Source organism: Colius striatus, chromosome 1, assembly GCF_028858725.1.
Source record: "Colius striatus isolate bColStr4 chromosome 1, bColStr4.1.hap1, whole genome shotgun sequence".
Classification (NCBI taxonomy): Eukaryota; Metazoa; Chordata; class Aves; order Coliiformes; family Coliidae; genus Colius; species Colius striatus.
The window spans coordinates 190992399-191008011 of NC_084759.1; the positions used below are offsets into that span (position 1 = coordinate 190992399).

Genomic DNA, 15613 nt, shown 5'->3' on the forward strand with positions numbered 1-15613 from the left:
TTTGTTATGGCCAACTGGCTCCATGCAATTGCTTCCCCATGTTGGTTGTGAGGTCACTGACCCAAAAGCAAAGTTTTGATTTTTTTCTTTTTAAACTCAAACCAGATTGCTGTAAAACCATAAAATACACCAGCAAAGCCAGCTGTCATATCAGAAACTACTTCACCTGAGGCTTTTTAAGTTGATGACAGTCTTTGAGGCAGGTGATGGCTATAAATATTTCTCTCTTGGTACTTGCAGTTCTCTCAGGTTGTGGAGCACGAGTTGCCCCAGAGAGCAGTGGCAAGCGAGGGGTGATCAGAGGATAGCTCTCAGAAAGGCTTTTTTTCCCCACAGGATTGGCGGGACAGGTGCCTGGTCCTCAAGAGGATGTGAGCTGTTTTCCAGAAACCAGAGCCATATCGCTTGCCAGTGCAACCACATAACCAGCTTTGCCGTCCTGATGGACATTTCAAAGCGAGAGGTGGGTGATGTCAGGCTCAGGACTTTTGAGGGCTTTGGTTTCTGAGGGCTTTAATTCAGAGTTTGGGCTTGAGCTTTGAGCATGACTCAGAGTATGGTCAGCAGATCAGTCCCATGTTGCAGTGTGTCAGGAGTGTGATGCCCCATGCCTGACAACACCTGCTGTTGGAATTGCCAAAAGGAGCTAGTCACCGGGTCAGTGTAGCCTCTGGGTGCTGCCCCTACACACTTAACAGGTTGAATGACTTAAGAGGTGGCATCCTCCACTCCCATGGGTCCTAAAGTAAATCTGTATGTTGGCCCATTAGTAATGAAAACACTGATGTTCTGAGTAGTAGATTTGATTAGAGGGAAAGGAAGAAAACACTCAGAGGTCCTGTCAATCTGTCTTTCTACAGAATGGGGAGGTGCTTCCTCTGAAGATTGTCACTTACACAACCGTATCCATCTCACTTGTGGCTTTGCTGATCACCTTCATATTGCTGGTCCTGATCCGCACACTACGTTCCAACTTGCACAGTATCCACAAGAACCTGGTGGCTGCTCTTTTCTTCTCTGAGCTTGTCTTTCTTATTGGAATCAACCAGACTGATAACCCGGTAAGAGTAACTCTCTGCATATTGCTAGAGTTGTTGTCGAGCTTTCAACCAAAGGATTCGTGTTGTGACTTTTACATGCTCCCATTTGTTTCACTTTCTCTTCTTTTTTACTTCTGCTTGGCCTCAACAGTCATTTGAAAAAAAATCAGACTTTTAGTATATTTCTGTGTCTTTTACACGATTGATAGCAATGCCAGGACTATGTCTTCCTTTCAGAGAATATATGACAGCAGCCCTGATCAAGACTTATCCCAGGAACTGAACCCTGAACACAGATTTCTTCCTTCCTTTCCATCAGTATGTTTTCTGTCTTGCTTTGTCTGTTTAGTAGAAGGCTCTCCAGTTTCTCCTGCAGCAGATACCTTACAAGCCCAAATGGCTCCTGGTGTTGACAGGTAGGTTGTCAGCTTTGTGTTGCTGTGCAGATGCTAATATGCATGTTGCACACCCACCCTGGCCATTCTGGAGAAGCCACTTGCCAGGCATGAGATAGCTTGACACATCCAACAATCAGTAGGAAACCTGTCACTTTGCTTTGTGCCTTCCAGCCACAGTGATTCTTGGCTTCAGCCTGTCATATCTGGTGCCAATAGTGTGAGTACCTCCAGTATTGTGCATGTCAAGAAATGCAAGCTATGGATGGACTGGATACGAGACATACGCCACACATGAAGTGTGTATGTTCTGTATCTAGGACACCTTGTTGCTACCTGAACTATGTAGCATTGGATGTAGTGTTGTTGCTGATTCTTGGTATCATTCATCTCAAAAGTCATGATTGCCATGCACACTGGTAGGAGACAAGCAGGCAAAGGTTCCAGCACTGCCAGCTTTCACAGTCACCTGTACCAAGCAGACAGCAGACAGATGGGAGATGACTTGCAGTAAAAAGAATATCCTTAGCAGATATGAAAAATATCCCAAATTTACTGTAGGGATTGTCTGAATGCTCTGAAGAAAATATATCTTCTAGAAATCCATTACTGTATGTGTTTCAGTCTATGTTTTGAGAGGTACCCTGGCTGTCTAACTTAAGCCTGAAGTGTCACTCTGGATTCTAATATCTGTTTGAGCTCTAGCATACTTTTTTGAGAGTATCTGACCTCGACTAATTTCATCTTCCAGTAACTGAGTGCTGTCAAGACCTTTTCCTAATAAATTTGAGAGACCTTCTTATAAAAATTGACTTCCCAAGAAGCCTCTGTTCAATAATATTTCTTCTGGAAAACTAAATACAATTAAGCTGATTAAATTCTTCAGTTTCTAAGATTCAGGTTACTGTGTTAACCTTTTTTCTTCCCCTGCTTTACCATTTGAGAAATTGCAAATGTTCAGCTGGACAAAGCCTTCCAGCTGGCACTATCACTTCCAGTCTCATAGTCCAGTATTCCCCTGCACCAGAAACTTCAGTCCCTTATCTGCTGCTATGGTGACATCTTCTGTAGTGATCTGCCCTCTGGGATTCGATCTCACGTCATGTGTGACCCGTGTTGTCTTTGTTTCATGATATACAAGTTTGCATATTAAACTAACTTGGCTCAAATGAGCTGACCTTGCCAAATGATCCACAGCAGTCCATGTAACTTGACCTCTCCCATGCCTTCTTGAGCACAACACTCATTTTTTTCACTGCATTTCACTAGCAAGGAGTTTATACTCTTTCAGATTTTCCAATATGAACACTGAGGAGCAGGGGTGCAAGCCCACATCCTTGCAGAATCTTACAAAAAATGATACAGTCAACGATGGCTCCAGATTCCTTTCATAGTATCATGAAGCACCAAGCAAAAGTTTGCAAAAGTAGTGAAACAATTCATTACAGTGATACCACGTATAGTGACGGTCGTATTGGGTGAGATTGTTCTTCTTTGCTCCTTCTCATTTTCATGCTTTGGGGCTCATGATGTGATCTTGTCCTGTACTGTTACCAGAACTCAATGAAAACACCTTTAACCCACTTACAAAGATCTTTGAGTTACAGAATATATTTCATATGGCAGAAAGCCTTTCCTTACAGTCTACCCAGTCAATCTGAGAAGTTAGGAGGACTGTAAGCCATGTCTACTTGAGACAATTATTCATCTGTCTGCATGGAATGAGAGTTGTCTAACGAGTCATGCACTGATGAACATAAAGAGGTAAAGAATGCTGGAGCACAAATAATGCTGGGCTGCTTGGCACCCAGCCTGGCTTTTATGGGTTTCTGTAAATTAACAGGCACATTTCTGGGTGAGGTTGTAATCTTTCTCTGGACTATTGATAGAAAGTGATTTATTTTCTTTCTGTTTTCTTACCTGAAAAAGGTAAAGTTCCGGGCAGCAGCCTACTCATATGCATGTGAGAGTAGGAACAAAAAAAAGCCCTGCTTACAAAGAGGGAAGAAAGGTCTTTTATTTGGTGAGCTACGTTTTCAATAACACTTGGTGTTATAATAAAGCAGATTCAGTAAGTGAGTCCAGAAAGTTGGCAGTCTTTGTATGATATTCCATCACTCAGCAAAGTTAAACAGGGAAGCTTACATTTCTGAGCATTTTACCATGAAAAAACCCACTAAAAAAGTCATGCCAAAATCTGAAAACAGAGTCAGTGCTGCACAGGAACAAAAAGTTCCAAAACACAGCGTAAAACATTTTGAAACAAAAATTGAATGGTTGCACAAAGTGCTCTTAATTCAAGCTTATCAGCAGATCCTTGACAAAATCCTTTGCTTTGGTTAAGGTGAGGTTTCAATTGAGGTGTTGGATGCTTGTGGTCATTCCTGTTTTCACTCATCATCTGTTTGGCAGGGAGGGAAAGCTGGTTAGCAGATATTACAGAAATGCAAGTCTGTGAAGGGCAGAGGTTTCAAGGTGTAGTCATTTGGTCACAAAGGTAACTTCAGCTACTGGTTTGTCCACTGTAGCTGTCCTAGTCACACCAATGACCCAGTCTCTTTGGTTTCAGCAGGTCCTTCAGTTTTGCTGCTCTCAGCTTGTCAGGGCTCACTTTGTGCTGCTGACTTAGAATTAAAACCAAATCCAAACCTGGGACTGGAAGCTCCAGATCTCCTTGTTACAGACTGAAGACATGAACTCCCTGGCCAGCACAGCCTGCTTTCTATTTGTCCTCATAACTTCTGTGTCTGACTGTAGGTAGCACAGCCTCAAGAGGAGAGTAGAGCTGAGTGTTCCTGGGCACAGAACATCCTACAGCCTGGCAATTAGGGTGATTTTCTGCGGTGGGTGAAAAGGGCTTAACCCTTCTGCTCAAACCAGATCGAGCCTGGAAGGCACTCTCCCACTTTGTAGTCAAATACTCTGATTTTGTCATTAGGTAAAAGATTGATCGGCAAAGTAGGTGGTGTTCTACTTCTGACTGTATCATTTTAATCCAGTGATAATGGTCAAGCATCCTCCATGACTTGTTGAAATGTAGATGTGCAAGGCCTGCGGAGTTCATCAGTGAAGGGCAAAGCTGCAAGAGCAAAAGAGATGGCCAGTGCCTTACCACATGGATGCAACCATGCTTTTCCTTCTCAGATGTTTTTTCTAAAGAGTCTCAGAAAAAGGAGTCATAGATGGAACAGACGTTTTCAGACCTGTGACACACAGCTGATGCAGTTAAACATACTGTGGCTGAATGCAGTGTAGTGGCATTTTGCAGGCTTCCATAGGAACATCCCCACCTCCTGCTCTGCACCAGGAGAAAGAGCCAGGAGCTCTGCCAGCCCTGCCTCTCCCGTGAGCAGAAGGAGTTTGGTCAGACTAGCCAAGATCCTCACCTTTGCAGCAAATATGCACAGAGAAATTAGCCATGGAACATGGAGGGCAAGGGCAGTGACCAGAAGCATGTTGGGTTGGTAAGGTAAAGCTGAACCACATATTTCTTTTTACTAAAAAAAATAAGCTTTCACCATGTGAACAGCTCTTCTGAAACTCTGAAGAACTTAATTAATGACAGTGTATTTTTTCTGCCAAAATCTTTTTATTACACTTGCCTTTAGCTTCACAGGGGAGCCGGTGACTCATCAGGTTGTGATTCAGACAAACAACTCTAATTTCCCTGCCCTTTCCCTTCTGCAGTTTGTGTGTACCGTGATTGCCATCCTCCTGCATTATTTCTACATGAGCACCTTTGCGTGGATGTTCGTGGAGCAGCTCCACATCTACCGGATGCTGACTGAAGTGAGGAACATCAACTTTGGGCACATGCGGTTCTACTACGTCGTTGGCTGGGGCATTCCTGCCATCATAACAGGTACCAGCCCCAAACTGCTTCATTTCTCTTCCTTGACACCTCTCTCTTTCCTGGCCAGGTTCAGGAAAATTACCCCATCCAGGACAGCTATGAGGGCAACACCAAACCGTGTCTGGCAGAAGTCAGGCTGAAATTGGCAGATCTTTGTACCAAATGTCTGTTGTCTCAGTTGAGGTGATCCTGAGGGTTTTACAGTAACATAAACATCATTGTACCTAGATTAAAGCAAGACTTGATAACGTTGATGGGCAATAGCAGTATTTGCATCCTAACAACTTTACTGGTAACCTTCAGAAATTTTTCCTTCCCTGTGCTGGTACCTCGGGATATGGACATACAGTCCGCCCGGGATTTAACTGCAGTGCCTTCATAAGCAGTGCTGCACACAGGGGATCACTGCCCTTCCCTGGGTGTTACCATTGCCTTCCCATGACCAGCAGTAAATGCTCCCTGAAAGAGATTTCAGCAGTTCTGTTTTACTTGGCATAAAAACGAGCTGGGAATACTTAAGCAGTCTTTTACTTCATTTCAGATACAAATGCAATAACTGCCAGTTGAAGACAAGTAATGAAAAGCTGGAGGCAGTAACCTTTTAAACTGTTCCAGGGTGAGCCACAGGAGCACATCCATCTCCGCCTTCACCATGCCCGTTTTTGCAGCCAGACATTTCCAGTGCTGCACTAAGCACAGGGTGCCATGCTCGTTCAGGCACACAGCTCTTCAGGAAGGGACCCTCACACAACAGTTGGAGCAGGGCTTTTTGGTTCAACTGTTTCAGTGTGTATCTGTTGCCATATGGGAAATCAGATCACAGGCAGACAGTTAACTTCAGTAATCCAGTTACTTCTATTTTTACAGATAACATACTGTTAGCAATGGCAGAGGTTTAGATGTCTCTCAGATCAAACAAATAGCTATCACTCATACACTTGGATAAATATTACAGAACAAATTAGACTTTAAAATATATGGGATTTCTTTTCTGTGTGACTTAATATACTGTAATACCAAAACATAGAGTAGGTTTGTACAGGTTAATTCTCTCTGTAGAGGGTGCTTTTCTGCATCACCTTGTACATTAAGAATTTCTGTTTCTACCAATTTATCCAGAACATAGTGGAAGGCACAGCCCAGAAGGCTCTGCCACTGTAGACATATCCCTTGGAAACTTGAACTTCTTTGAACTTCTTGAAATTCTTGAACTTCTAGAATCATAGAATCACAGAATTGCTACAGTTGGAAAGGACCTTTAAGCTCATGAAATCCAACCATTAACCCAGCACTGCCAGGCCCATCACTAAACAAAACCATATCCCTCAGCACCTCATCTCTGTGTCTTTCAAATCTCGCTAGGGATGGTGACTCCATCACCTCCCTGGGCAGCACATTGCAATGCTTAATAACCCTCTTGGTGAAAAAGTTCTTCCTAGTGTCCAATCTAAACCTCCCCTGGTGCAGCTTGAGTGCATTTCCTCATGTTCTGTCATATGGTACTAGAGAAAAGACATCAACCCCCACCTTACTACAACTCCCATTCAGATAGCTGTAGAGAGTGATCATGTCTCCTCTCAGCTTCCTCTTTTCTAGACTAAACATCCCCAGCTCCCTCAGACGCTCCTCATAAGACTTGTTCTCTAGACCCTTCACCAGCTTCATTACCTGTCTCTGGACACACTCCAGCACCTCAATGTCATTTTTGTAGTGAGAAGTCCAAAACTGGACACAGTATTTGAGATGCAGCTTCACCAGGGCCAAGTACAGGGGGACAATCACCTCCCTGGTCCTGGTGGTCACACTATTTCTGATACAGGCCAGGATGCCGTTGGCTTTCTTGGCCACATGAGTACACTGTTGGCTCATGTTCAATCAGCTGTTGACTCAAACCACCAGGTCCTTTCCCTCTGGGCCACTTTTCAGCCACTCTGCCCCAAGCCTGTATCGTTGCATGGGGTTGTTGAGGCCTAAGTGCAGGACCCAGCACTTGGCCATATTGAACCTTATTCAATTGGCCTCAGCCCATCACTCCACCCTGTCCAGGTCCCTCTGAAGAACCTTCCTGCCCTCAAGCAGGTTTATGCTCCTGCCCAGCTTACTGTCTTGAGCACATTTACTGAGGATGCACTCAATCCCCACATCCTGATCATTCATAAAGATGTTAAACAAAACAGGCCCCAGCACTGAGCCCTGGGGAACACCACTGGTGACTAGCCACCAACTGGGTTTAACTCCATTCACTATGACTCTCTGGGCCCAGCCAGTCAGTTTTTCACCCATCTCACAGTAGGTCCATCTAAGCCAGGGAGACCACATTCACAGCCTTTCCCTTATCCATTAAGTAGGTCGTCTTGTCATAGAAGGAGATCAGATTGATCAAACAGGAACTGCCTTACATAAATCCATGATGTCTGGGACTAAGTCTTTGGTTATCCTGTACATGCCTTAGAATGATACTTGGGATAATCTATTCCATAACCTTCCCCAGAATTGAAGTCAGGCTGACAGGCCTGTAGTTCCCAGGATCCTTCTTCCAGCCTTTCTTGTAGATGGGTGTCACATTCACCATCCTCCAGTCTTCTGGGACTTCCCCAGTAAGCCAGGACTGCTGCTAGATGATGGAGAGTTGCTCTGCGACCACTTCTGCGAGCTCCCTCAGCACCTGTGCATAGATTCTGTCCAGCCCTATTGGCTTTTGTGGAGGTGGAGCAGCAGGTCATACAACATTTCCCCTGGCACTAAGGCAGCTTCAGTGTGTCCCCTGTCTCTTGTCTTCCAGCTCTGGTGGAGGAGTGCCCAGAGAAGAGCTGGTTTTAGTATTTAAGACTGAGGCAAAGAAGGCATTCAGTACCTCTACCTTTTCCTCATCCTTGCTCACTAGGTTTCTCCCTTCATCCATTAAAGTGTGAAGATTCCCCTTAGGCCTCCTTTTGATGCTAACATATTTGTAGAAATTTTTCTTATTTTCATTTACAGTAGTGGCCAGCTTCTAGTTGAGCCTTGGCCTTCCTAATTTTCTCCCTACATGACCTCACCAGAGCCTTGTAGTTCTGCTGGGCTGTCTGACCTTTCTTCTGGAATTCATAGATTCTCTTTTTCCTCCTGAGCTCCAGCAGAAGCTCCCTGTTAAGCCAAGGTGGTCTTATGCCCCACCAGCTCATCTTGCACATGAAAACAGCTTGATCTTTTACCTTTAAGATTTCCTTCTTGAAGAATGTCCAGCCCTCCTGGACGCCTCTCCCCTTCAGGACTGTCTCTCAAGGGACACTGGCAACCAACTTCCTAAACAAGTCAAAATGTGCCCTCCAGAAATCTAAGGTGGAAATTCTGCTGATCCCCCTCCTTGCTTCTTTGAGGGCTGAGAATTCAATCATTTCATGATCACTATGCCCTAGGCAACCTTTAACCATCATGTCCCCCACTAGACCTTCTTTGTTTGCAAACACCAAGTCCAGCAAGGCACCTTCCCTTGTTGGCTCTCTTACACACTCCAGGAACCTCTAAAACATTTCAGACCTGTGTTAACTTCTATCAGTACATACAGGGCAACTGCAGTGTGTTCAGGAATGTTGAAGTGCAATCAGATAACAGGTTCATCAGCATCATATATGGTACAAAAGAAGTATTATTATTAAATAGCAGTAAACAGTTTGCATTTCAGAGCATGTAACTCTTTAGAAGAATTTTTTCAGAAGGTTTTTCTGTTGTATGTTTAGTTTTTTTGCTGATTTTTTTTTCATTCAGACCTTCTCAACAGCAGTATTATCCAATCTAAATACTACAAGCATGCCATTTTTACATTTTCCTACTTAGAAATTGTTCTCTGGGGTATGGAACTATTTTGAACTTTTAAAACTGAGTTACAGTTCCAGGTTGTCTCCTGTGAATCTACTAATTAGGAGTTCATTTAAGTGAAAAGTCAGATCCCTATTAGTAAGCAAGTCAGAGGATTTTGTGAAATGAAGGATAAAGAAAACTACGCCTTCAGTTTGCCCTTTCAAGTTTAGAAGTCATCTGAAGAGAGAAGTATTTCATAAATAATACAATGGGGATCTCTTGCCCTGGATATCTTTTTTACTATGCATATTTTAAATAAGCTCCTCTTATAAATTTAAAGTTTTAATATCGAAACAGTAAAATGGTTCCAACTTCATAACATGCATCTTAAAGACAAATTCTTTTAAACTGCTTTACAGGAGAAGAATTGTGTGTATTTCTTAATAGTGCAAAAGTCAAGATATGAGAAGGAATTTTAGACTTGCATAGCCAAAAGACTTTTTTGTTTTATTTGAAAGAAGAATATATAGCTCATTTCATCTTTATCATAGAAGACCTAAGGCATCTGTGATGGGACCAGGCAGGAGGAAAGCTTGGCCTGTAATGGGTGGAGGGGGAAACTTAGTAAAAATTTATGTAGAGAACACTACAATAGGGAAAAACCACATTTATTCACAGCATAGAAAATCAAATTGCCACGAATAAAAGTAGGGTGGAAGTTGAGAGAAGGCACACAGCCATTGAAAGAGCGTGGATCTGGAATATACCTCCATGGGCAGGAGATTTAAATTTGCTTTAAGCTTGCTTATTTTTAAAATGTAGTTTGATCCATATGGAAGAGAGATTTTATTACTTCCTTGCCTCCGGAGCAAAGGGCCGGATTTAGCACCCAGCAAGATCTCTCCAGTTCCACATGTCTTTGTGGCACCGTGGTAACTGATTGGCATATGTGTGAGGTAACTGCTGTGCCGTGGAGACTGCAGTGCTTGTTACAACAGGTTCTTACATAGCCCTAAAACCAATTTTCCCGAGAAGATAGCACTTTGCAAATCTGCTATTTCAAGGCAATGGGTCGGGAGAGGTGAGGCTGACCCACGGTTACCTGAGTCACACATGGCTGCTCAGAAGGGTCAAAACATGCCTCTGGCAACACTTCCCCACAGTGTGCTCTTGGCATGCTGCTAGGGTGGGTGCTGGTCCCCACAGGATGCTTGGCCATAGGACCAGCCTCAGTTCCTGCAAATGTCAGTGAGCTGTAACACAGCCCACATGCTCATACTGCTCAGGACAGGCAGGCTACAGCATTGAACTGATGTACCAAAAATGCTTCTCTACATTACATTACATGGCACTGGCTTAATTCTGCCTTTGGGTAAAGTGTTATTTCACATATTGTTGGCTGCAGTAAAATTTGAACCATGTACCTGAAGACTGTAGTTTGCCCCATTTGTTTAATGGAGAACTTTAGGGCAGGATTTTGAGAGTGAAAAAATGTTGCTGTCTGCCAATTACTCCTAGAGCCAGATGTTTGGTCAAACTGTAGTTTATGTCCCACTAATAGGGAAATCAAGTCCTGGGAAACAGACTGTGTCTGTAGAATTACATCTGTATAAAATACTTTATGGTCCCCTAATCGTTTATGGGTAATTCTTTCTGGATGGCAACTGCTGAAGGGGGTGGTGGAAGGGCCAATAGGAGCAGGGAGGGAGACCAGTCCTATCTCATTCCACATTTTAGAGAAAACAGATCCAATATCCACTGCTTTGCCAAATAGCCAGCTTAATTTTCAGAGACCATAGGCCTGTACCAGATGTGAATATTGGCTGTGGGCCAGCTTTAAGCAGCAAGAGTGAAACCTCTCCCTTTTTCAGTGTCTTTTCATCAAAGTGTATAGGCTTCAATTCAAGAAAGGGATTTATTACTGGCCATGAATTCTCCTTGTGGAGAGCAGCACGTCAGCCTTGACCACCTGCTTGAGTCAGGGCACATGCTCAAGGCAATAGGTGCCCCTGATGCCCAGACAACACTGCAGCCATTTACCATATGGCATTGGCCACAGGCCTCAGAGGGATGGATTTCTGTGCCACGAAGAAAGAAGTCCTCTGCAGACAGGGTATGCCTGTCTCAAAAGGGGAAAGGATCTTTGCACAGGGGTTTGTAGGGATTACTGAAAGGGCTTTAAACTGGATTTGAAGGAGGAAAGGGATAAAACTAGGTTCTCTAGAGATAAACCTGGGGATGGCATGCCAATGTTTGAGGGGTGGTGTGCTAGCAAAGTCCTTCAGTCTGCTGCCTCAATGGAGGTAGGGTATGGAGATCCATGCAATAGCACAGACACAAGGGCTGTCGATGTGCTAGAAACTATGGAAGCACCCAAGAACAGGCATGTAAGAATTAGGGCTTCTCCCCTAAAAAGGTAGTGGGATGAATAGCCTAACTGAAGCACATCTACACTGATGCACACAGCATGGGCAACAAACAGGAGGAGCTGGAAGCCATTGTGCAGTGGGAAAACTGTGATATCATTTCAATCACAGAAACATGGTGGGATAAGTCACTGGAATGCTGCAATGGATGGTTACAAACTCTTCAGAGGGGATAGGCAAGGAGGGAGAGTTGGTGGGTTAGCCCTCTAGGGGGATGTTTTCATTGTCCTAAGAGCTTGGTGATGGCAATGATAGGGTTGAGTGTTTATGAGTAAGAATCAGGGGAGAAGGACAAGAGGACAAGTACCGTGATGGGAGTCTGTTATAGGCTGCCCAACCAGGATCAAGAGGCAGACAAAATGTTGCATAAGCAGCTGTGAGAAGTCCCTTGACCGCTAGCCCTTCTAGATAGGAAGACTTTACAGAAGGACCCGGAGAGGCTGGATCAATGGGCCGAGGCCAAGTATATGACATTCAACAAGGCCAAGTGCTGGGTTCTGCACTTGAGCCATAACAACTGCATGTAATGATACAGGCTTGGGACAGAGTGGCTGGAAAGCTTCCCAGAGGGAAAGGACCTGGGGGTGTTGGTCAGCTGCTGGCCAAATGCAGTGTGCCCAGGTGGCAAAGAAGGCCAAGGGCACCCTGGCCTTTATCAGAAATAGTGTGGCCAGCAGAACCAGGGCAGTGATTGTCCCCCTGTACTCGGTGCTGTGTTCAGTTTTGGGCCCTTTAGCACAAGAAAGACACTGAGGTGCTGGAGCGTGTCTAGAGACAGGCAACAAAGCTGGTCAAGGGTCTGGAGCACAAGTCTGATGAGGAGCAGCTGAGGGAACTGGAGTTATTTATTTGGGAGGAGGCTGCGAGGAGACTTTATCACTCTCTGCAGCTACCTGAAAGGAGGTTCTAATGAGATGAGCATTGGTCTCTTTGCCAAGTTACAAGTGATAGGACAAGAGGAAATTGCATCAAGTTGCAGCAGGGGAGATTTAGATCAGACATCAGGAAAAACTTCTTCCCTGAAAGGGTTTTCAAGCACCGGAACAGGCTGCCCAGGGAAGGGGTTGAGTCATCATCCCTGGAGATGTTTAAAAGACATGTAGATGTGGTGCTGAGGGACATGGGTTAGTAGTGGAGGTGGCAGTGCGGGGTTAATGGTTGGACTTGATGATCTTGAAAGTCTTTTCCAACCTAAACCATTCTGTGATTCCATGATTTTGCAGGTAAGACAGCAACCCCAGTTTGTCACCATATGGGCAGGGTGAAAATCACCAAATCAGGCAGCACTGTAAGTCAGCAGGTAGAGGCTGAAGTTGTCTAGGCTTTGAGAAATTAAACAATAAAAGGTGTGTTCTTAACTCACTTGCCTTGAGGGCATTACAAACTCAATTTGAAACAGTACTGAAAGCAAAGTGAGGTACCTGGAGTCGCAGCTCAAAATGAGTCCAACTGGAGCTGAAGCAGTTAATTCCTGTGAGTTATCAGGTTCCTTTGTCTTGGGTGTTATTTTAGTGACAGCAAGCTCACAGCAGTTAAGAATGCACTTTTTTTTTGTAGTATAGACAAATCAGTTATGATTCATGTCCTTCTGCTGCATAGGCTTATTGAAATTCCTCAACATGTCACTCACCCTCGAGGCTTCATCACACGGTGTGACTGTAAAACTATGCTGAAACGAATTCATTTGAGACTTGCGTTTATTTTTGGGTTTATGCAGCTGAACTTTGTTCTCATAGGCAAATCTTGTTCTATCATTTGATACGAAGTGACCAGCATAAAGGTTTTGATTTAGTAAAGTTTTATTTCAGTACTTGCCTTGATTTTGACTTCCCAGACTGTCCTGTTGAACACATTTTGCTGTTATCATTTCATTTGTCAGACGGTGATTTTAAAATGTGCCTGGTTATATAGACCTCAGCACCACCTTTCTGATACCCTTTCTCTCCATTTTGTGATACAGGACTTGCTGTTGGTCTGGATCCACAAGGCTATGGGAACCCTGATTTCTGCTGGTTGTCTGTTCATGACACCCTTATCTGGAGTTTCGCTGGGCCCATCGTGATTGTCGTAGTTGTAAGTGTGGGAGAGTTGGCTTCTAGAGCTGTCTCTTCCTTACTGCTACCTTTTCTGTTATGTTTTGTCAAACAGTAGTCATGGTGTGAAGCAGGTGTACTCTTTACCTTTGAACTCAATGTACTCGAGCTTCCTTCTTTTGCTTAAACTGACAAGACAGGAGCTAAGCTCCTGGGAAGCAGAGAGCTGCTTGCCAGCGTGAGGATTGCTTGTGGAGCAAAGGCTGTATGGCCAGAAATCTTTGTTTTGTTTCCCATTTGTTTGTTCTGTGTTTGAAATGTTGGGCGGTGAGTTTATAAAACAAATCAACAAACTGAGCCGTAGCAAGTCTCTTCATCCAGCAGTCCTAAAGGAGCCTTAAATAATTCTGATTTTGAGAATTTAAAAGAATGGGCTTGTGTTTAACTTCTCCCTTAAAGCCTCCCCCACTAACAGAGTACCAGGAGATAAATATTCGTGGTGTGACTGTCTTGAATACCGAATACAATTCTGATCTCATCTCAGAAAGTATGAAGCAGACCCAGAAGCAGGGTAGACTGGCGTTACAAGTCATCAGAGAGTTGGGGCAACCCCCGCTGAAGAACCAACTAAGTGGACTAGGAGCCTTCAGCCTAGAGAAGAGAAAGCTGCAGAGAAAGGCAGAGGGAGGAGCCTGTAGTAGGATGGTGGTCTGGAGAAAATGACTGTGGAGCCAACCATTCAGTGTCTTTTCCAACACAAGTAGCAGGAGGCAGCAGATTCAGAGCAAACAGGACGAGATACATCAATTCTCTGCAGCAAGCTAAGTTAGAAACTCCCAGAAACAGGACGGTGGCAGTGGTGAAGCTCTGCGTGGTTTTGGAAAAGGAATGGCCAGACAAATTCTCAGAATCAGTATTCATTATGAGCCATGAAATACAAATGCACCAGCCTGCCTAGTACTTCCCAGCACTGGGAAGCAGTGGAGCCTGGAGGAGGATTCAGAGGAATTACCACTATATGCTTGTGCTGTTACACTGTATTCTTATATTCTGACTTGGCCAATCTGAAACAAGATGCTGGCTTGAGTGGACTCTGGTCTGGACAAGAACAAACTTTCTTGAGTTTTCATCTTTTGCTCTAGCCTCTTTGCATAGCGCCACCTTACTGGGTTTCATCGAGACTGAGTCCCAGGACAATCTTGACTATGTTGGCTTGAAATGAGATAAATCTTGGAACTCAGAGACCTGTAAATTGAAGGAAAAATATTCTTGGCACCATGAACCATTTTGGAATAAAAATTGCATTTTTCTTGAAAACTGATCTCTAACAAATGCAGAGAAAGAATCCATGGTGTTATTTCAATTTCCCTTTCAGATAAACACTGTCATCTTTATACTAGCAATGAAGGCATCGTGCAGACGGAGGCAACGTTCATTTGAGAAGAATGGAGTCGCGTAAGTATGAGTTCAAAAGCCTGTAGAAAAGCTTCTGGTCAGGAATAATAAAGGGACAAAATAGTCTAAAAGCAAGTGTTGGTATGGGAAATAACTAAGATATGTGGAGGAGACAGTCAGTATTGGTAGAGGTGATTGAAGCAGCCCCTAAAACTCTCCATCATGGTGCTCTCCACCACCCCCAAGTGTAGGCAAGAGAAGGGAGGGGAGAGAGAAAGGTCTAGTCTCTGGATGGTATCATTATCAGTCCTTCCAGGTCTTTCATCGTGCTCCCTTCTACACTGTCACTTCACCTCCACCTGTGACATGGCCTGGGCAACATAGTCCTGGATCTCCCCATGCTTGTCTGTGGCTCAGAAAGGTCTCCCCTCATGAGTGCCTGGGTGTGCAGCTGTGCCGTGGCAGAGACCCGCTGGGGTTCCTGTGGTGAGGGACAACCTTCCCCATCCTGCACACCAGGGGACAAGCAGAAGACCTAACAAGGTGCAGCCTGCCACCTCCCGAGCCACTGTGACAGTCTATTGCCATTAACATCCATTTTGCCCAAGTCTCTGAATTTACCTGTGACCTGAAACGTGATTAGCTAGTGGCAAGACAACCCCTTATAGATTTTTGTTCAGATAGATGAGAT

At 44.3% G+C, this 15613-nt stretch overlaps 1 protein-coding gene across 2 annotated transcripts in view; it reads left to right on the forward strand.

Moving 5' to 3' along the window:
* Nucleotides 1–15613, forward strand: part of CELSR1 (cadherin EGF LAG seven-pass G-type receptor 1) — a 171454-nt gene that overhangs the window by 146498 nt on the left and 9343 nt on the right. For both annotated transcript variants that reach the window (XM_062018502.1, XM_062018495.1), the window contains exons 23-27: nt 337–463; nt 861–1061; nt 5123–5297; nt 13455–13567; nt 14903–14982. In XM_062018502.1, coding sequence (XP_061874486.1) covers nt 337–463; nt 861–1061; nt 5123–5297; nt 13455–13567; nt 14903–14982 — 696 coding nt within the window. The remainder of the gene's footprint in view (nt 1–336; nt 464–860; nt 1062–5122; nt 5298–13454; nt 13568–14902; nt 14983–15613) is intronic.